The sequence below is a fragment of the Haliaeetus leucocephalus genome, unplaced genomic scaffold, assembly GCF_000737465.1.
Source record: "Haliaeetus leucocephalus isolate CR32 unplaced genomic scaffold, Haliaeetus_leucocephalus-4.0 Scaffold144, whole genome shotgun sequence".
Lineage (NCBI taxonomy): Eukaryota > Metazoa > Chordata > Aves > Accipitriformes > Accipitridae > Haliaeetus > Haliaeetus leucocephalus.
The window spans coordinates 409,474-430,054 of NW_010972580.1; the positions used below are offsets into that span (position 1 = coordinate 409,474).

Consider the following 20,581-nt stretch of genomic DNA (forward strand, 5'->3'; position numbering starts at 1 on the left):
ATCCCAAAGGGCTTACGGGGTACAGGAATTGCCGCTGGGTCATTGCTCCTACGTTAGGTGGCATCAGGGCAGGTTTCGCTTGTGGTCAGTAGCTAAATCGAAGGTGGGGACAGGGGCTGCGGGCAAGCACCAGGCTGGGCAATGGTCCTGGGTGGGCCGGTGGCATGTGCTGGTCTGGGGGGAGCACGGGAGGATAGATGGGGGACAGGGCCACGTGGAGCCCAGGAACAAGGGATTTCTTCCAACCCCATCTTGAATGCCCATGCGGAGGGTGGGCTTGGGCTCCATGCGTGGCAGGGATTGTGACTGGGGACAGCCCCGGTCCCCCGTCCTCCTGGCTCCTAGTGTGACCCCAGGAGGGACAGGCAGAATTAAGATGGCTCTGTTTGTCCTTCCCCGTCACTCCTGGGGTGCGGGAGGCACCTCCTACTGTGAGAACACCCGCGGGTGCCCCAACACCCTCCTCCTCCTCCTTCTCGGCACTCCCCTCCTCTCCATTTTCACCTGCGTGGGACCCCTCCAGGTGAGGGGCCAGATGCACGGCTGTGGGTCGCCCCTCACCACGAGCCACTCGGGACTGTTTTTCCCCACTACGGTGATGGGGACACCTTGGTGGCAGACACCCAGTGGGGGTCAGAACAGCCCCATAGCTCTGTGCCAGGAGAAACCCTTGAGGCCACCCAGCCTGCTTTGCCCACCACTGCTCTGGCCCCACAAACCACCCTGGACACCCCAGTGTCCCCAGGAACCCCTCATTATCCCCATCTCATCACCCTTTGACACCATCCTGACAGCACCCTCCCTCTCCATCCTCCCCTTCCTCCTGCCCGTGCCTCTTGGCTAAGCCCACCCAATGCTTGGTGATGGGGAAATATCTCTCACCAGCTGCTACCTTGCACCCTGCAGCCCCCCACCCCAAGGGTGCTCAAGGGCTGGGTACACTGGGGAGATTCAGGGTGGCCTCCCAGACCAGAGAGAGGGCAGCAAGGTGGGATGCAGGGAGAAATGCTCTTGGCACCACCGTCTTGTCTGACCAGTGCATGGAGATCGGAACAGGACTGACTCTCTCCCTGGCCATTGACGAGCCAGAGACCCAGGGTGGGCGTGGGCACAACCCCAAAACTGCTGGCCCCTCTGTGCCATGGGGATGTGGTAGCAACCCGGCAGGGGAGCTTGGCTCTGGCCGGTACCGCTCACGTCCCCCGGGTATTGCCCATCCCCTCCCCACACAGTGCCTGGTCAGACAGCTGCTTTGCTGACAGCCAGCCCTAAACAGGGTGTCAGTGGGGTCCCTGGGGCACGGGGCAACGTGGGATAGGCAAGGGGCTGATGAGAGGGAGATGGTCCCTGACAAAGCACCACCAGCTCCTCCCGCGACCCATGCCTGGCCGTGGGGCTCCCTCGCAGCATCGGACAGGACCTACGGAGCTACAGCTACAAGCGTGTGGCTGCTGTGGCTCGCCCACCCTATGCCACCTCCTTGTGCTCCTGCTTGGACTCCTTGATCACCTGGAGACAGAGGGAGAGGGACCATCACCCCAGGATCAGGCTCTTCTCCCCGGCTGAGCCTGCCTGGGCTCTGATTGAGCTTGGGGATGGGGACAGGGATGGTTTTCTCTATGAGCTGCCAGGCTCAGCTCCACCATGGTCCACAGCCAGTTCACGCTGTGCTCTCAGGGCACTGGGATCACTGGCTCCCTGCCTGGGCTGCTCCCAGGGCTGAGGGATGGTGGCCCCATGTGCATGATGAGTGACCCCCTTAGGGACACCCCATGGGAAGGCGGGGGTGGAGGGAAGGCAGCATGGGTGACACGGATGAGGACTTCCTACCTCTCCATCTCTGGTCTCCACAGTTTTGACCACGATGCTCCTCTTCAGATGGGCTTCTGACACAGATTTAGCATCCAGGCTGGTCTCTAGGGGACACGGGCAGGACATGGTGGTGACCTGGTGCCTGGGGTATAGCCCTTCCAGCTACACACAAGTGGAGGGGCCCAAAGGAAACAGGTTGGGCTGGAAAGCCCTGAACCATGGGAGACAGCAGCCCTGGGGACATGACCAGCCTCAGGGACACCATTGGCCTCAGGGACATGGTTGGCTTGGGGATGCGATTGGGGACATGATTGGCCTTGGGGATGTGGCTGGCTTGGGGATGTGACTAGCCTTGGGGACACAGTTGGCACTGGGGACATGTTTGGCTTTAGAGATGTGGTTGGCCATGGGCATGTGTTTGGCCATAGGGACATGGGTGGCTTTAGGATGTGATTGGGCTTGCAGACAGGGTTGTTCTTGGGGATACAGTTGGCACTGGGGAACACAATTGGCCTTGGGGATGTGGCTGGCACTATGGACATCGTGATATGGTCAGTCTTGGGGATGTCATTGGCCTTGGGGACATGCTCAGCCTTGGGGATGTGGCCATGGCACACTCCTCCCCCCATCTTGGGAGAACCCAGGAATCCTGGTTCCTTGAGATTCAGAGGAAAACCTCCTGATCCCTCTGGATGGGGTAGGGATGGCCAAAATGGCATGTCCCCCATGGAGCCACCAGAAGCCACCCCTGCTTGTGCAACCATCCTGCCCTCCCACCCCCCAACCCACCCCACAGGTGGCCACAGCCTTACCTCGGATCTGCAGGTTGGAGAAGCTCTGCACAGGGATAGTGATCCTGCAGGAGCAACAGGGGGCATTGGGAAGAGCACAGGGTCCTGCTGCCCACCAGCTCCACCCTGCCCAGGGCTGGGGCAGGAGGCTGGAGGGTGGTCCCCAACCGAGCTGGACACCCCAGAGGGACCATGAGGATTTGGCCTTGGTTTGGGGCATGGCTGGGGATGGGGAGGGGGCAGGATCGAGCCGCAGCTTTGCCTTCACCTGCTTTCCTCGCCCTCCAGCAGCTTGCGGTATGTGGCAATCTCAATGTCGAGGGCCAGCTTGACGTTGAGCAGATCCTGGTACTCCTGCAGGTGCCGGGCCATCTCCTCCTTGAGGCTGCGGATGTCCTCCTCCAGCCGTACCACCGTGTCCTGGTAGCCGGCCGTCTCCAGGGCGTAGCGCTCCTCCAGCTCCCGCAGCTGCCTCTCCAGGGACTCGTTCTGGGGGACCACGAGGGGACGTGACACCCTCCATGGCCACCTTCTCCCAGGACCTAGGGCCTCTCCACAGTCCCCATCCATCTCCCATCCTTGGGGACCAGCCATTCCCCCAGCATTGGGTGGTGGTCCCCACTGCTGTGCCAGAGAACCCCATGGTGGTGGCAGCTCCCCGAGGCCATGTCCCCACCCCCTTGCACCCCACAGCCATCACCTACCGAACCCCGCAGAGCCTCCAGGTCACAGGTGAGGGCCTGGAGCTGGCGCCGGTACTCATTGGCCTCCTGCTTGGCTGCGCGCAGGGCCTCCGCGTGCCGGGCGGCCGCATCTGTCAGGTCTGCAAACTGGGTGGGGGGACATGTGCCATGGGATGGGACCACGTGGCAGGTATATGTCCTGGTGGCACATGGCGTGGGGACATGACCCTCCTCTGCTCCACAGGAGGGATATGGCCCCAGTAGCATGTGGCGCGGAGAAATGTCCCTGACCCTGGGGGGTGGTGGGACAGTGCACATGGGACATGTCCCCAGTGCCATGTGTCACTGGGGACATGTCCCTGCTCCCATGGCAGGAGGGGACAGTGCACATGGGATATGCGCTTGGTGTGGCACTGGAGACATATCCCTGTTTCCACAGCAGGAAGGGACATGTGGGACATCCCCAGAGGCACGTGTCCTGGGGACATCCAGCTCCTGTGGGAGGGCTGTGGCTCCAGCAGCATGTGTCGTGGGGACACATCCCTGCTCCCATGGGAGGAAGGGACAGCGCACACGGGATGTGCCCGTAACGGCACGTGGTGCTAGGGACATGTCCCTGCTCTCGTGGGTGGAAGGGACAGTGCACACGAAGCACGTGGCCGATGGCACGTATTGTGGAGGCATGTCCCTGCTCCCTTGACGTGATAGGACAGCGGACACGGGGGACATCCCTGATGGCAGGTGTTGCTGGGAACACGTCCCTGCTTTGTGGGTGGGAGGGATGGTGCCTTGGGGTGTCACAGGGGACACATCCCTGCTCCCCACAGGGACCAAACCAGGACATGGGACATGAGCAGGGACAGTGGGGATCCCAAACCCCATGCACCACCACCAAGCAGAGCCACCCAACCCTGGAGTGGTCAACTCCAGCCCCAAGCAGGTGACATCCCAGGAGGGGACAGCCAAGCCACCCATCCATTGGGTGACCGACTCCCACCACACCTTGGACTTGTACCACTCCTCGGTCTCCTGGACGTTGCTGGCGGCCATGGCCTCGTACTGGCTGCGGATGTCGCGCAAGGCGGCCGTCAGGTCCGGCTTACTCGTGTCCACCTCAATGTGCACCCGCTGCCGGGCAAGCTGCTCCTGCAGCTCCCGCAGCTCCTGGGGGAACAGCGAGGGTCAGCCTGGCCCCCTCTGAGCCCCAGGGCCCCCCCAAGCCCCAGGCCCCCCCCTGCCGAGTCCCCCCGGGGGTTACCTCCTCATGGACCTTGCGGAGGAAGGCGATCTCATCCTGCAGGGTCCCCACCCGCCGCTCCAGGTCCAGGCGAGCCAAGGCAGCGGCATCCACGTCCTGTCACCGCGGGGGGACATGAGGGACTGTCCCCAGGGCTGGCCACCTGGGTCTGCTCCCTCCTGAGCTGCCTGGCCCTGCCTGTTCCTGCCCATCCCTGCCCCATCCCTCTCCTGTCTGTCCGTGCCCATCCCCGTCCCACCCCTGCCCCATCCCTGAGCTGAACCCCTGGGGTGCAGGATGGGGGACACAGGATCCAGCCCCTGCCCTCACCTGCCTGTAGGCAGCCAGGTTGCTCTCGGCCTCCAGCCGCAGGGTGACCTCGTCCTGCAGCCTGCACCGGAGCAGAGAGGCATCCTTAGTCATTTGGCATCGCTACCCGTTCAGCATCGTTACTCATTTGGCGCCGTTACTCGTTACTCTCAGTCCCATGGACAGACCCACCGGGTCGACACAGCCCCACGCCACCAGCACCAGCACCCGCACACCGCATCGGTGCCTGTGCCCATCCCACATCCCGTGCCACCATCCCTTACTGTTCCCAGGGGTCATCCTTGTCCCTGTTGCCACCCATGTCCCCATCACCACCCTGCTACCCATCAGTGCTTGGTCCCCCGGGCTACCCTGGTCCTGGTGGCCACCCTGGTCTCTGTCTTAGCGGCCACCCTGATCCTGGGGGCAGCCCAGTCCCCATTCTGGTCCCAGGTCCTTGCCACCACCACGGGCCCCGCCACCATCACGGGCCCCGCCACCATCATGGGCCCCAGGACAACCCTCAACACCACCCTGATGGCCCTCCTGGTCCCTGCTGCCACTCTGGTCCTGGTAGTCACCCTGATGCCCATCCCAGTGGCCACTCTCAGTCCTGTCCTGGTGGCCACCTCGGTCCCCAGGACTACCCCAAGAAGGGCAGCATCTTACTTCTGCTGGAGACTGCCAAGGTCCTCAGTGAGGTTGTCCCTCTCGATCTCCAGACGGGCCTTGGCTGTAGCCAACTGCTCCACGTGGCGCCGCAGGTCACGCAGCTCCTCCTGGTACACATCAGCCAGACGCGAGGGCTCCTGGTCCCGTACCTGGTTCAGCTCCACTACCAGCACCTTGTTCTGCTGCTCCAGGAGCCGGACCTTCTCGATGTAGCTGGCGAAGCGGTCGTTGAGCTCCATCATCTCCACCTTCTCATTGGTGCGCGTCTCCCTGAACTCTGAGTTGAGCGCCGCAGCCAGTGAGAAGTCCATCTTGCCCGACCCCAGGCGGGCACCCACACGGGGACCTGGCTGGGTGCTGCGGGGAGCCCGGAGCCGGGCTGGGGGGCTGGCGGGGAGCACCCGGTACACTGGGGTGGCAGGGCCGAAGCGGCGGCCGTAGGAGGACAGCCGCTGGCTCTCCATGCTGAAGGGGTGGGTGCGATGTGCCTGGCCTGGGGAGTTTTATGGAGCCTGGGGGCCCCTGGCCCTGCCGGCCACCCCCGCGCTGGCCGCCAGCCAAGGAGCCGGAGGACCAGCACAAAAGCCAGCCTTTGTGGTGCCCGGCAGCGGCGGATGCGCCCTGGCACCCAGCCCAGGCACCGCGGCACGGCCCCCTGCCCACTGCCTGCCCCCCACCAAGGCAAGAACTGCCAGGGCCTGGGGGAGCCTGGGGCAGACGCCAAGGGGGGAGGCAGAGCAGTGGCCACGGGCACCCATGGGGCAGCCGGTGGGTGGGTGCTGGGTGCAAGGCTGGGTAAACACCGAGGGACTGGGTACAACGCCACAGGGCACTGTGGGTGCTGGGTGCGAGGGCGGGTGTGGTGCTGTAGGGTGCCCGCTGCAAGGGCCCAGGCTGTATCTGCGCCCCGGGAACCCGTCCCCACGACACCCCTGGCCCCAGCAGCGTCTGAGGTGCTCAAGGCAGAGAGACACACCAGGCAGGCTCCGGTGCACGCGTGCACAGCCACCCCCTCGTGCACACATGCCTGCATGCGTGTGCGCACACCCCACCCCCTCCCCGTCCTGCGCACACACCCATAAGGAGGCATCCGCACACGTGCATGTGCACTTCTACATATAGGCACATAACGCACCCACTTGTATGCATGCACACATCCACATGTGCATACATGCACCTACAGATACACGCATATGTCTACCCATGTCCATGCACATCCATCCCTCCATGCCCATGTGCACACACACCACGTCCAATGCACACGCACATGCACACCTACCCCTGCATATACATGTGCACACACACCCAGCGTGCACAGATCCGCACACGCATGCTGCTTTCCCTGAACACCTGTGCACATGCACACGCACAGAGCTGCAGAAGCACATCTACCCTTCCATGTATACACAACATGCACGGCCATCCTGCTATGCACGCGCGTGCACATCCACACGTGTGCGCACACACACGTGCACACACACCCACGCTCCCCATGTTACATCCCCCCGGGACGAGCCCCGGCACAAGCAGCTCAGTACCAGCCACCCCAGCGGGCCGAGGCACTTTTCAGGCAGTCTTGCAGCGCGGGCAGGCTGCTAATTAAGGCAGGCTGCTAATTAAGTGGCTGAAGCCTCCAAAGTCCTTTCCACCCCAGTGGGTCTGTAAAAGCGCTGGCTGGTCGCCACTGGAGCCTGGCCGGAGCTCAGGACACTGGATCCCCTTCCCAGCTCTGAGGGGGCCTGATCCTGCCATGGCCACGGCTGCATGTGCATGGCCATGTCACTGGTCACATGTGTACAGAGTTTGGGGGGTCTTTTACCCCCTGTTGGCCAACGGTGGGGGAGGACTGAGGGCCAGGACCCCTCCCTAGGCAGGGGCCAGGTGCCAGGGGCTTTCCCCAAGCGGCTGAAAGGGGCTTTGTGCAGGGCCGGAGCCAGTGCTGCCCGGCACAGCCGTGGGGTGCCTTTGTGCTGGGGCACCACGCTGCCGGGAAACACGGCGGGACGGATCCAGGGGCGGTGGCAGCGATGGGCATAGGGCCACCACCAGCCCTGTCCCCTCCAAGCCACCGCACCCTGGCCACGAATTGAGGCACAGCCAGGCCTTGGGGACAGCGCAGGCAGGGGACGGGGGTGTTTTAGGGACATAAGGGACACACAGTGGATGCCCCAAGAGGCAGCTGGGAGGAAGCTGGGGGACGGGGGGCCCTGGGGTGCTGGTGAGGATGCTGCAGGGACAGGGATGGGGACAGGTCTCACCAGCCGGCAGCTAGATGGCAGCCGATGGCTGGGAAAGGCTCCCTGCCCGCTCGGGACAGGCAGCCAAGCCCCACTGGACACCAGCCACCATCGCTGGGCCACCGACAGCGGCTGGTCAGGAAGGGTTGTGGCAGCAGCCATGTCGCCATGGGTGCAATCTGTGGGCACCCAGAGCCACTTGGGGGTCATACTGGTGGCACTGAGACAGTGCTCAGGGACAACCTCTTGCTGCCAAATCCCCCTTTTATCCCCAAGAAGCTCCTTGTCCCCAGCCAACACCATGTCCCCCTTGCTGTCCTGGACTGGTGTCACCAACCACAGGCAAGGGTTTTGCCTACAGAATCACCTGGCTTGGGGCACCTACATACCCCACACGTGATGCTTGGTGTCCCCAGCCTGCCAGAACAGTGACATCCCTGGGGACACATGCTGTGTGACAGCCCGTGGTGACAGGGGACCTCCATCGCTCTAGACTGCCTGAAGTCCCCTGGGGTGCACAGCCCTCGCAGGGCGGAGGGAACGGAGCGGGGGCGCAGGGGCTTCGGGGTCCTACATGAGCCACTCCCCAGAGATTTATTTTCTCCCAGCTCCTACGCAGCCAGGATCAAAGCACGGAAAGCTGTCACTCCCGGTGGCTGCGTGGAGGCAGAGCTAGGCTCTCCCTCCTCCTCCTCCCAGGCCCCCTCTTAATGAGACAAATTAACTGGGAGCGGGCTGGAAGTTTTAATTAGAAGCTTCCAGCCTCTGAGAAGACAAAGGCAAGATCTGCCACTGTCAGGCAGGAAAGTAGGACAGGAGGAGTCGGTGACCCTGGTCCCCATGGGACAGCAGCACACCCGGAGCTAGGTCCACCCTTCCCATCCTGCTCCTGCCACCCTTGGTCACCTCTGAGGGTGGCAACAAGGAGCTGGGCAGGCAGCCAGATGTGTCAGTACTTAGATGTGCCCTGGCATGACACGAAAAGGGGTCACAGGGGTGTCAGGGGACAGGTGTGGTCCCTGGGTAGGGATGCTCAGAGCTCTCTGCACCCAGACTGGGGGTTTGCAGGCAGCTGGAGTGAGGATCCCAGGGGGACAAGAAGACAGGGGTGGCAGCGATGGGGTTTTAGCAGGGAGTAAACAGCACAGGAACTTTTGCCCCAATCACTACACAAAGCAGCAGGAGCTGGGAGGGCAGGCAGCCTCCACCGCCCCTGGCCTGCACCCTGGGATACTGAGCAAGCAGCCCAGACCCCCACAGGCACAGCAAAGGGGGCAGGAGGCACCCATGGGGCCCCTATGATGATGGGAGATGGGGGGAAGCTACTATGGAGCCCACCCCCAGAAGCAAGGGCCTTTTCCAGGCCCGCAGACAGGAGCCGCTACCCAATCCCAGCTCCCTGCACGAGGGGGAGGCGAGAAGAAACAGCCGCACGTCTCCCCTCGCCCCTCTGGTTTGAAACGAAAGGATTTATTAAAAGCGCGTGTTATTTCTTAGCATCACCCATCTGTTAGCACTCGACACCCTGGCGCAGATTAGAGAGGGGCTGAGAGGGAACAGCAATAATCCATCTGCTGCAAAAAATATACAGGGCTGCGCCAAGGGGGGGTAACACGCAACGGGGGACACAACCGGGACCCTGGGGGTGATGTTAGGTGTAGAAGAAGGGCTTGAGGGGAAACTTGTGGGGCTGCAGGAGGGATGGGATAGGGCTCTCAGAGAAACAAAGAAGTTTGACACTTGGGTTTGGATGTTGGGAGGGATCCTGGTCGGTGGGGCCATAAGCATTAGAACTTCATTGGCTGGGGGGTGGGAGCAGGGGCTGTGCCGTCACGTGCCGCAAGCCCTTTGGTGGTCCTCTTGCTGCCCTTCCAGGCAAGGGCGCCCGAAGGACATTCTGAGGATGGAAAGAGGAGAGAAGCACATGAGGCAGCTCCTGGGTAAAAGCAGCAAACCCAGGTCCCCTCGTGATTGGCAACCAGACACTGCCACCAGCTCCCTCCTCCTTTCTACCCCTCCCCAAGCACCCACCGCCCTTCCCCAAGGCTGTGGCTGCAGCCAGAAAGCAGCAAACCCCAAACAGCATCTTCCACCAGCACCAAGCATCCCAATTCCCAGGTATTTTCACCCCCTGAGCTGGAACGGGGCTGGCACAACACCAGTTTGCTGCTTCTCCCGAGGCAGGGATCACTCCCGCAGCCCATCATGTTGTAGGGAGAGGTGTTCCCTAGGCACCTGGCCAGGTGTGGAGGGCACAGGGCTCACCTGGGATGCGGGAGGGCTTCACAGATCTCTGGCTGCTGCTCGGGAGTTGGGCGATGCGGCTCTGGAGCCTACCCAGGGAGGGGTAAGTGGTGCTGTGAAAGAGAAAGGGGCCATTTTAAACCCTCGAGGCTCAGGGCAGAGGCCCCCCCATCACCCCCAGATGTTACAGGCAGGGTGGAGCCAACACAGGCAGGGATAGGGGCTCGAGTCCCAGAGGCGAGCACAGGCAGGAGCTGCCAATCCTTGCTGCCTGCACAGAGCGCTCTAGGGTACAGGGTGCCAGCGGCTGTCTCACCTCTCCACTTGCCTCCGCTTCTGCGCAGATGCTTTGGAGACAGAGGAGGGCTTGGGGATGGAGGAACCCCTCATGGCAAACACTGGGACACAGGATCTGCAGCCAAGGAAAAGAGGGTTAGTGCCAGGGCTAGATCCCGACCACTCACTCTCACAAGGCTGGGAGGCAACTGGGCCAACACCATCCACCTGCAGGGAACAGAAGTCACAGGAAACGTGTCTGGTTTTGCAGGGGAAGATGACTGAAACAGGGGTGAATCCTCAGGGGATCTGCACTAGTGGCAGCAGCTGCCTGGGTACTCCTGCTCCCTAAGGTGGTCGGGCCGTTCCCCTGTACCTCAGTTTCCCCAGTTACCCTCTACAAGAATGATTTCCTAGAGCTATAGGAGGAGATAGGGAGACCTAAGGGTGTCCTGCATTACCAAGGGCATGCTGATCTCTGTTTTTGGCTGGTCACACAAATTCACACAGCTCTGTGAAAGCCAGAAGCTTTGAAGCACCAGCAATAAAAAAATAAAACACCCTAGAAACACCACACTGCGCAGTCCCGACCCTCGCTTCAACCTCTCTGGGAGGAGAGGCAATATCCCACCTGCTTCCCAACCAGCACATGGGGCTCCAGAAGCCATGTGGAGGATGCTCCTCCATGTCCAAAGGGAAGAGAAGAAGGAGAAATAGATTTTCTTGGAATGCTTTTTATATCTTTGCAAGTGATTCACACACAAGCTTGGCCCACTGGCTGCCCGTCTACAGGCCAAATATCTTCTGCCCAGCCTCCCCTCTTAGCAGAGCTGCAGTGATCCACAAAGGATTCACCCAGACAGCAAGACCATGAAGAGGGGCTCCCCAAAAACATGGGTAACCCATCCAGGGCAGCACTTACTTGGGCACAAAGGGTGTGTCCTTCTTGTTTAGGATGCTCTGAACATTGTCCCAGACAGAGAATTCAGGTGTGCTGAAGGCAGCTGGCTTGGCCATGCCAGGTGAATCGCAGCCCTTGCAGATCTCGAAAGTCACATTCAGGTCATGGACGGGCAGGGCAGGCCAGATGCAGCAGTTTTGAGCAGCTGACACTGCCAGGGGCACATGGCTTTTGGTGACTGTCAGTGTGCAGATTTTGGGGGTGCAACGTGATGGCACCGGGGAGACAGGGGGTGTCTGGGCTGCTGCTTTGAGACAGGAGATGCCTAGGCTCTGCATCGCCCTAGGAGTCTCCGCTTTTTTCCCACATCCCCGCTGGCATTTCATCTGTGTTTTGAGGCTGCGGGGATTTCCCAACTTCCTCCCAGACTTCCTCCTCTTCTTAACTGGGCTGGGAGCCATCAGCATGGAACTGGAGAGTGGAGTGAGCTGCCGCAAGCATTGCAGGGTGGTGCTTGTCACAGGGGTACTGGACACAGCAACAGATGCCTCTGCTAAAGGAGCAGAGAAGAAACAGTCACCTCCCTGTCTGCAGCTCCCAGACACCCCCAAACCCTGGGGTATCCCCCTCTGCCCCCCCTCACAGCTCAGCAGAGATCTGCCCAGCAAGCCCTACAGCAGCTGTTTGCCAGCGGGTGTTTTCATCAAATCACGTTAAACCCAGAGGAAAAGAGCCAGCACAAATAATCCTGTGCCTTGCCAGCCTAAAGGCACCACACTGGTCCCAAAGCAAGTGCCCCGTGGCAGTGCCTGGTCTGTCCCCAGAAAACACGGTCTGCAGAGCCCACAGCTTTGCTATCAGGTTAATGTGTTGGCACTGAGGATGAGGAGGAAGAGCTCAGCCCTGGTCAGATGCAGGCTGCCAGCCAGGAGGCTGCAGCCAGGCTGACTCGGGCAAATGTACCATGGAGGAATAAACAAGACGAGAAAAAATTACGATCAGAACTGCTGCTTTGGTCTCCTGGAGCAGAAATATCACTCACATTTAAGCTGACTTGCACACACATGCTGAGTTCCCCAGAGACAAGGGCTGCTCACGGCTCTTGCCGTGCCCCAGGCTGCCAGATATGCTGGCTAGCCTGAATCGCTATACAAAGCGAGGCTGGAACCACTCTCGGCATAACCCACTGGGCACCACATCAGGAGAAACTCATCTCCCTGCCCTGGGCCCGTGGCTGGGAGCTGTCCCCCACCACCACCAGCTCCTCTGGCACATGTCAAGACAAAGGAGAGGGGACAGCACTGTCCCAAATCCAAATCCTCACCGTCACAGCCCTGCTGCATCCTCTGGGCTGGGGTGGCCCCGCTGACCTCTGTGGGTCTGTTCAGAGATGTGGCTTGCTCCAGGTTTACATCAGCCTCCTGATGGACCAGGCGCTCCAGCTCCTCAAATTCAGAGACCATGTCAGGAGTAAGGAGGTTGGCATCCTTCAAGAGGGAATACTGCTTTTGGGCAACATTCAGTACGGCAGCTACAAGCCTGGGACACAGACAGACCCAAGAACCAGTTAGCAGGTGAGCTTGTGCCAGTGTCACCAGTAACAGAGGCTCAGCACCACGAGCATCGCCTCCAAGACACCTCCTTGGGTAGGGCAGAGCCTCTTCGCAGAGTTTTGGGGGAAGAGAGGCAAACTTTGAAGCTGTGAGATACCCAAGTTGTAAATCTCTTACTGGAGAACCTGAGCTGTGAGTTGCATGTTCACCTGTTGGTTACAAGGGACAAAATGGCACCTACAGACTTTCTGCTGGGCTTCAGACACTCATTAGCTCAGCTAGAGGCAGACAGAGATCCAGGAACATGTCAAGGCCAGCCTCCCTCAAGAGACCTTTCTAAAGAGGTTCATTCTGCCAAGATGCTTGGGGCAGAGACATCAGCAGATGGTGCCATGGGAGCCCTGCCAGGGCAGGACCTGGGGGAGCTGAAGCAGGAGAAAAGACTTCGTGGAGGTAATTTCAGGACTAACAACAAGCACTTAAGGCTCACGCAGTTGCTGTGCCTGGAAACCTTCCTTGCTGGCATTTCCAGGAGAGATTATCCCATAGGATTAGATCCCCAGGAGCCAAATCCCTTATTTTGGAGGGCAGGCAGTCATCTGCAAGCAAAGACCTGGTCCCACGTCCATCTAGACTACCCTTAGGATGGCTATGTGCAACAGGAGGCAAACAAGGCTACGTGTACAGGCAAACAAGAGGAAGTGGCATGTGGGGACAGCACAAAGACACTCACGTCTCTGGCTGGCTGCCGGACAACCCCTGTAGAAGATGGCTTGGTTTCTTCTGTTCCAGCTGGATATCTGTCTGGTGGGTTGCTCTGAGGCTGCTGGGAGGCATTTCCTCTGGAGCCTGGAGCAATTGCCCAGAAGTCCAGGATTAGCCCATATTTAAGCTGAGTTTGGTCCCCAAACTCCCTGTTAGCTGGGAAGTTAAGGGGTTTTGCTAGCAATCCACAGCCCAACACATGCTGAGCCAGGACCCTGTAGACTGGCTGAGTTCCTGCCCTCTCCCAGCATGCCCAGTGTACCCCACAAGGGTATTTGAGCCCCCCCACCAGGCACCACTCGTCATGCCAAGCCCTCCTGCGCTGTCCACCCCTTCTGTCACCTCCTTCTCCAATTCCAGCTGCAGCTGAACAGGCCATCCATCTTCCAGCTTCTGCTGCTCTCCATCACTCTCCCTCTGAAAATCAAGGGCCACGCATGTCTTTGGGACAGCTTCCTCCAACCTACAGAAGCCAGAGAAGAAGCCACTGAGCCAGAGAAGATCCTCTGGGGAAGCCATCACATTACCTAAGAAGTTTGGAGATGGATCAAACAGAAGAAGATTTGGCCTTTGCAGCCCAGCTTTGCTGTGGTCCGTCAGGCTCATAACTACACCTGACCAGTTGAGATGATGGTGCACACCAGGAGAGAAGTTCATCTGCTTTCTGATGGACATCTGGGCTCTGACCAGCACTAAAACCCTGCAGACTCCTTGACACAGGGGACACCAGGAGGTCACACCAAGCTCTGTCCCTCCTCCCCACCAGCCTCACCTGAGCAGCCCCACTGTGCTCGAGCTGATGGGAGACAGTGGTGCCGGCATCCTGTTCTCTTTCTCCTGGGCAGCATCCTCATAGGCACGGAGCTTCTTCCGCAGATCTGCCACCTGTGAGGAAGGATCAGACAGTTTCATGACCCCCAGGAGCTCAGAGGTCCACATCCCAAGCAAACCACAGCTAAAGACAGAGCCCTCCCCTCCCCACCAGCATCTCACCTCTGCTTTCAGCTGCTCGCAGATCACAGCGTATTTACTAACGGGGCAGTCAAAGCTGAGCACGTTGCTCTTCAGCTGCAGCGACAGGGATGAGGGAGAGGTTACAGAAGCACTGGGGCAGCACATACCCCTCTGCGATGCTGGAGCAGCACAGCTACTCAGCTTCCTCCAGTGTCCCCAGGGTGGCTGTACTGGGCACAATCTGCACTCAGGGGTCTGCTGCCACAGTCACAAGCCTTTTTGGGCTCTGGCCTGAGGGGCTTTAACAGAAGACCGAGCACACAGTGTCTTGCAGCTTCACCAGCTGCTTTGCCTGAAGCAGCATCCCCAGTGCTGGAAAACTCAAGCTGGAGAAGGGAGGCACCCACTAATCTACCCCACCATGGACCAGGCTCCTTCCCACCCATCCCCAACAGCTCCGAAACACACAACAGATCACCACCGCAACACAAGAGCCTCACCGACAGCTTGATCTCCTTGGCCCGGCTGGCATACTTGAGCGTGTTGTAGGTGTCCTCATAGGCCAGGACGGAGGGGCTCACAGCAGCAATCATGACGGTGCGGCAGTTGCCGCCAATGGAGTCCTTTAGCAAGCGTGTGAGCTTGCTGTCCCGGTACGGGATGTGGGTTTTCTTGCTCTGTACCAAGAGATCAAGGGTCTGCTCAGCTTTTGGCCCTTGGGTGCTCAGCTCTGAATCCTGTGTCACAAGGGGATGGCCACGCTCATCCCACAGCACCTCTGAGTCCAGCCCAGGCTGCCATCCTCACTGCACCAGCTAGACCATCACTTGATACTGCTCACATTCACCCACCCTGCAGAGCCAGAGCACAGCAGGTCCACACAAACAGCATTACCTTTACATCAGCCAGTGCATTCATGACATTGATGAGGGCCAGCAGTGAGCGGTTGATGTTGGCACCCTCACGGAGCCGCTCTCCCTTGGTTTTGGTGACCGAAGCTCGCTCCGAGCCTGCCAGGTCAATCAAGCTCATCTTGGCCACTTGCAGATCCCGAGTGAGGCCACCAATGCGGTCCTGCTGCTTCAAGTAGATCTGCGAAGACAGAGGTTGGTGAGGCGGCAGCTCAACAAGGCACACGACGTTGCTGGTTGGAGCCAGCATCACCAGTTTCAATGTTTACAAAAGGGTGGCGAAGTGGATCATGCAGACCACCAGATCAAACAGGGGAAAAACAGGACCCTGGCATGCCAAAAAGACAAGCTGAAAACTCAGTGATGACATGAGTAGCAAAGCCACGGAAGGGATTCTCACAAGAAGTGACAGAGCTACAGAAAATAATCAGCATCTCCTACACTTGGTGAGCAAGTGGGGTACAGCTGGTTGGGACCCTGAAGGGCAACATGCCAACCTAGAGTGCCGGCATGACCCAGGAAGTGCTCATGCACAGTGGCAGCCCCAGCCCAGACTCTGACTGTGGATGTTACCAGCAATCCAGACTCCAACAGCGGCTGCAAGCCCCCAGGGTGGCATAAAGCCAGGGCTCTTGGTACTAACCGTCCAGTTCCCAGCTGGTGGAGGGGAGGAGGGACACAGCCACCAAGACTCACCTAGCAGCATCACCCTGTAACTTCCCCTTCTGCATCCCTAAAGATCTCCCAGGAGAAGCAAATGCTTCTCCCACCATCCTATAACACCCTTAATGCTCCAGGAGCAACTCCTGCAAGGACTAGAGGTGCCACGGAGATGCTGGAGGCCCGTAACCGGTCTTGCATCCTCACCAGACCGCAGTTCACCTGCCAGGAGGCAGAGCCGGCAGTGGGAAGGGCAGATTTCCAGCACAGCTAATGGATTCACGGCAGGCAGGAATCCAGCACCCACCAACAAGCCCAGCTGGGAAGCCGCCTGGGAAAGCATCCAGACACCTGGACTTCCCCCCTGCAAGCAGCAACGGGCAAGGCACCAGGTTCAGACTGAAATTACAGTCAGAGCCCTCTGTCTCCCCATGCAGCCGTGATGGCCCTGCTAATTCGGGGAAGGGCCTGGCTGGAATTGAAATCAACTGGCAGCTTTGCATAGGAGAGTACTGAGAAACCAGGGAGCAAATTCAGAGCCCCCGGGGGAGTGTAATTCCCAGTTTAGTGCCAAGGGGGACACAGCAACCGAGGAGACAATGTGCCCACAGCACCTGGGGGGAGGCACAAGCATGAGCCAGCAATAAACATCCCCCTTTGCTCTGGGTCAGGTTTTAGGTATGGCTCCCAAATGCTAAGTCAACACGAGTCAAAAGCACAAAGTGAAACTTCAGCCCTTGGGACATGTAACACCAAGCTGGGAGTACGGGGCTGTCTGGGAGACATGGCCACCAGCATGACCAGTACGTGCCGTCCTGCTACAGTGCTTGCTAGTGGCCTGCCCAGCCCCCTACCTCCCTTTTCGGCACCACAATCACTCCGATTTTCCCTTTGGCACACCAGGAGCAGTGGCAGGAACCCCGAGATGTCTGTCCTGGCATGAGATTGCTCCCTAGCCCCCTTTTCCGCACAAATCTCAAGCGATACTGCAACCACCAGCCCTCACCTGGAAGACAGCGTGTGAGCGGGAGGAGGTGGCATTGGCATCGGTGGGATGCTGCGTCCGGTTCTTGTTGCCATTGGCCAACATCTCCAGGAGCTGCTCTGCCGATGTGGGCTGGGAGGGAACATGCAGAGGGCAGGCATCAGCACACCCCGTACGCGGGCACCAAGCAGCCACAGCGACTTAGGTTGAGGCATCTTGCAGCTCTGCAGGGCTCGTTTCAGCTCAGGGTCACATTTGCTGCCAGCCAGGAGCCATGCAGATAGCAGCCCTGTGTCTTCACACCCCTCCACGTCCCCCAGCATTTGCTTTCAGAACTGGTGTAGTTGCAGCATTGCCCAGACCTTGTGCCCATTTTTATACCCACCCGGTGGAAAGATAGACCCTGAACTACAACTCCTTTCTCGGGATCCTCCCGGATGGCCAGAGGGCCCTTGGGTTCCAACAGGTCATGAATCTGTTCGTTGTACACCTGGAGCGGAGAACACAATGTAAGGCTGAGGTCTGGTTCCCCAGCAGCGAGCAGGGAGAGGAGCTTTGTACCCCAGGGTCACACACGACCTGGTGTCCCTTCCAACATCACCTCCAGGACCTCGTTACACCAAGAGCAGCTGACGGTGCTCTAAATGCAGAGGACAGCTCAGGAGGGCTTTATGGGCAAGTCATTGTGCCACCACCCCTCTAAAGCCCTTTCACCCAGCAAGCCCTCATTGCTGTGTGGACCACAGCGAGGAAGAGAAAATTCCACGATTCCAGGTGGGAGAAACCAGCAGCACCAGTTCACCAGACTGGGCGGGTGAGCCTGCTTCCAGTTGGGCTCTAGGACTGCACTGGGGACACTGGGCAGAGCTGACAGCACAGCAGGTACCCTGAACATGGCACTACAGGGTCCGGATCAACCCCAAATCTTGGCGATGGTGAGCCAGAGGCAGGAGGGGGCATGGCTCAACCACAGCATACCTCCTGGTAGGAGACTAGGACCTCGTAGCTCTTCTCCTCCTCTCTGGCCTCAATCCTCCTGTACAACTCCATCATGGTGAGGTACATGATGCCGGGGCTTTTCTCCAAGCCCAGCATGGTGTAGGTTTTTCCTGCTCCAGTCGCACCGTAGGCAAACACTGTGAGGAGAAAGGGTGGACGGTTGAAACAATCATTAATTAACAGGAGTGGAGTAACGTCCACTCCTTGCTGGAGGGGAGAGCTTCCCACAGAAACTCCTGTGGTGGAGGTCGCTTGCGGGCTTTGCGGAGACGAGGCAAAGCTAATTACCCTCCACACTAGCTGTGCTATCCTTCAGTGCAATTTTTTTCCTCGTTTCAGCCTAATTTAGCAGAGACAGAACGAGTCCCCAAACCATCACCTGCTTAGATGCTCAAGTCACCCCCGAACCTTCCCTTTAACAAGCCGAGCAGTCCCATTCCCATCTCTCACCAGAAGGTGCTTCTTGTAATTCATCTCATTTTTCCCCTCCATCTTTCAACACCCTCTTTGAAGCACCACCATCAGAGCAGGACACACTAATCTAGAGAGCCTCAGCCCTTCTCCCCATTAGCAGCACTCGGTGCTTCGCAACTCTCTCATTTGATGATCCTAGAGTTATTTTATGCAGATAGAGACACGAGACATGCCTGCCAGGTGGGCACTGTGACAGAGGCAGCCTTCAGCAGCTCACAGAGCACGCCAGAGAGCCAGGAATAGCATCCCCAGTCCCAGTGCCCGGCCCATGATTAGACAGGAGAGTGGTTGTCTTCCGCTCGGTGCCTGCCTCACAGAAGTGATATGCTTGTTAAGCCGCTCGTCTGCTGACAGCCTGTGAACAGCACGGAGGTCTGTGGTGTCAGATGAGGAACTTTTAGACCCAGCTTTACGGAGCTGCCAGCCTGGGAGATGCTCACGAGGGGCATGGCAACCCCCAAAGCACCCCAAGACATGTCTGCTTCACCCCAGATCCCGCTCTGAAACTCAGCATCCTCTCAAAGTTCTGCCTATCACGGCAATTCGAGCTGGGAAGGCAAAACCAAGGTGCTCTTTGTACCACAGGATCCACCTGATTTCTTCCCATCCTTCCCACCCCAGGAGAGCAGAGAACAAGTGACCCTTGTCCGTCAAAATGCCTGGAAAGAGCCTGCCCAGCCTCATTTTCTATCCCAACACCCACCTCCATCCTCTACATCAAATGTCCTGCAGTGCCAAGCACTATTGCAGCCCCCCAGTATCACAGAACTGCCCAGGCTGAGAGGGACATGGAGAGACCATCTGGTCCAAGCTCTCGTAGGAAAGAGAGCCTGGATGAGATCATCTCAACACCTTGTCCAGTGGCATCTTGAACACCTCCAGCCGTGGGGACTCTGCTACGTCCCTGGGGAGGTTGTTCCAGTGAATGTTCTCACTGTAAAAAATGTCTGTCTTATACTGAGATGAAATCTCTCCAGATGCAACATGTACCTGTTGCCCCTTGTCTTCTTGTGACCAGAGAGCCTCCATCCCCATCTGTAGCTGCCCTTTAAGTACTCAAAAACGGATGAGGTTCCCCCCATGTCTTCTTCAAGGAGAAGAGACCCAACTCCTTCAGTCTTTTCTCCTAGGGCAGGCTTTCCAGCCCTCAGATCATCTCCATGGTCCTCCTTTGGAAAGTCTCTATTCTGTCCACATCCTTCCTGTCTTGCGGGCACCAAAGCTGGACACAGCACTGGGTGGGATGATCACATCTCTATCTGAGCTAGAAATGCCCCTGTGGATGCAGCCCCAGATGCAACTTGCCTTTGCTGCTGCCGCAGTGCACTGCTGACTCCCATTCAGGTCATTGTCCACCAGGACCCCCAGGTCCCTCCCAGCGAGGCTGCTCCCCAGCCACAGAGATCCCAGCCTGTACTGGGCTCCTGAGTTACCCCACCCCAAGTGCAAGACTTTGCACTCATCTGTGTTAATCTTCACGCTTTTCTTGCTCACCTGCTTTTTTTTTTTCCTGTGATTCTGTAAGAGCACTGCATGTTTTGCTTCCCCTCACTTACCTACCAAGACAGATGACATTTCCACATCTGGATAATCCCTGTCCTGATCACACTTGCAATCACCCCAGCTTGTTGCCACCAACAAGTTTGAGGCTACATGTTTTTGCATTGCTGTTGTGTCCCCCCCATCTCCCCAGCTGCCTGGGGGCTTCCAAAATAAATCCGTGGCTCCACTGAGCCCACCCAGCCCAGGAGCGGATGGGGCAGGAGCTCCTGCAAGGATTGACGTCGTTTGCCGGGTCTTACCGGAGCAGTTGTAGCCATCGAGGACGCTGTCCAACATCTCGCAGGTGGTGTGCTCGAACACCTCCTCCTGCGTGGCCCCCTCCCCAAAAACCTGGTCAAAGACAAACTTCAGGTCCTTGCCCTGCTGCTTGGGCCTGTGGGTGGGCAGCATGCTGCTGGGGGGGCCACTGTGCTCCTCAGGGTCAAAGATGAGGACGTGCTGGTCGACAACGTGCAGGATGCGGTGCACGACCTGCTCTTGCTCACAGGGGCTGGGGGGCCGCACGCGCACCATGACAGCCATGGTGCCCTCCTGGGGCAGGGGGGCCAGCGCCAT

The 20,581-nt window shown here is 58.9% G+C and overlaps 2 protein-coding genes across 2 annotated transcripts; both read right to left on the minus strand.

Annotated features, from left to right (window-relative positions):
• Positions 1-1,467: 1,467 nt before the first annotated feature.
• GFAP (glial fibrillary acidic protein) lies at positions 1,468-5,968 on the minus strand. The gene is made up of 9 exons (XM_010561436.1): positions 5,502-5,968; positions 4,854-4,914; positions 4,545-4,640; positions 4,289-4,450; positions 3,308-3,433; positions 2,872-3,092; positions 2,625-2,668; positions 1,831-1,916; positions 1,468-1,509 (listed from the first exon to the last, which is right to left on the minus strand). The coding sequence occupies exons 1-9, from the start codon at positions 5,966-5,968 to the stop codon at positions 1,468-1,470; spliced, it is 1,305 nt and encodes a 434-aa protein (XP_010559738.1).
• Positions 5,969-9,528: 3,560 nt separating this feature from the next.
• On the minus strand, positions 9,529-20,581 carry KIF18B (kinesin family member 18B). Its single transcript, XM_010561438.1, has 15 exons — positions 20,266-20,581; positions 17,969-18,126; positions 17,376-17,480; positions 17,012-17,122; positions 15,329-15,526; positions 14,935-15,111; positions 14,474-14,548; positions 14,281-14,365; positions 13,823-13,947; positions 13,449-13,564; positions 12,487-12,701; positions 11,184-11,715; positions 10,302-10,397; positions 10,007-10,098; positions 9,529-9,638 (listed from the first exon to the last, which is right to left on the minus strand). The coding sequence occupies exons 1-15, from the start codon at positions 20,579-20,581 to the stop codon at positions 9,529-9,531; spliced, it is 2,511 nt and encodes an 836-aa protein (XP_010559740.1).

Bases quoted from the DNA above. Each gene is read 5' to 3' on its own strand.
- GFAP (XM_010561436.1), bottom strand. From the start codon at position 5,968: ATGGAGAGCCAGCGGCTGTCCTCCTACGGCCGCCGCTTCGGCCCTGCC. The intron at 3,093-3,307 runs GTAGGTGATGGC...GTGGTCCCCCAG, and splicing joins TGGAGGCTCTGCGGGGTTCG to AACGAGTCCCTGGAGAGGCA. The intron at 1,510-1,830 runs GTAGGAAGTCCT...CTCTGTCTCCAG, and splicing joins TGGAGACCAGAGATGGAGAG to GTGATCAAGGAGTCCAAGCA.
- KIF18B (XM_010561438.1), bottom strand. From the start codon at position 20,581: ATGGCGCTGGCCCCCCTGCCCCAGGAGGGCACCATGGCTGTCATGGTG. The intron at 14,366-14,473 runs GTGAGATGCTGG...CCTTCCTCACAG, and splicing joins GCGAGCAGCTGAAAGCAGAG to GTGGCAGATCTGCGGAAGAA. The intron at 10,099-10,301 runs GTGAGACAGCCG...TCTCTTTCACAG, and splicing joins AAGCGGAGGCAAGTGGAGAG to CACCACTTACCCCTCCCTGG.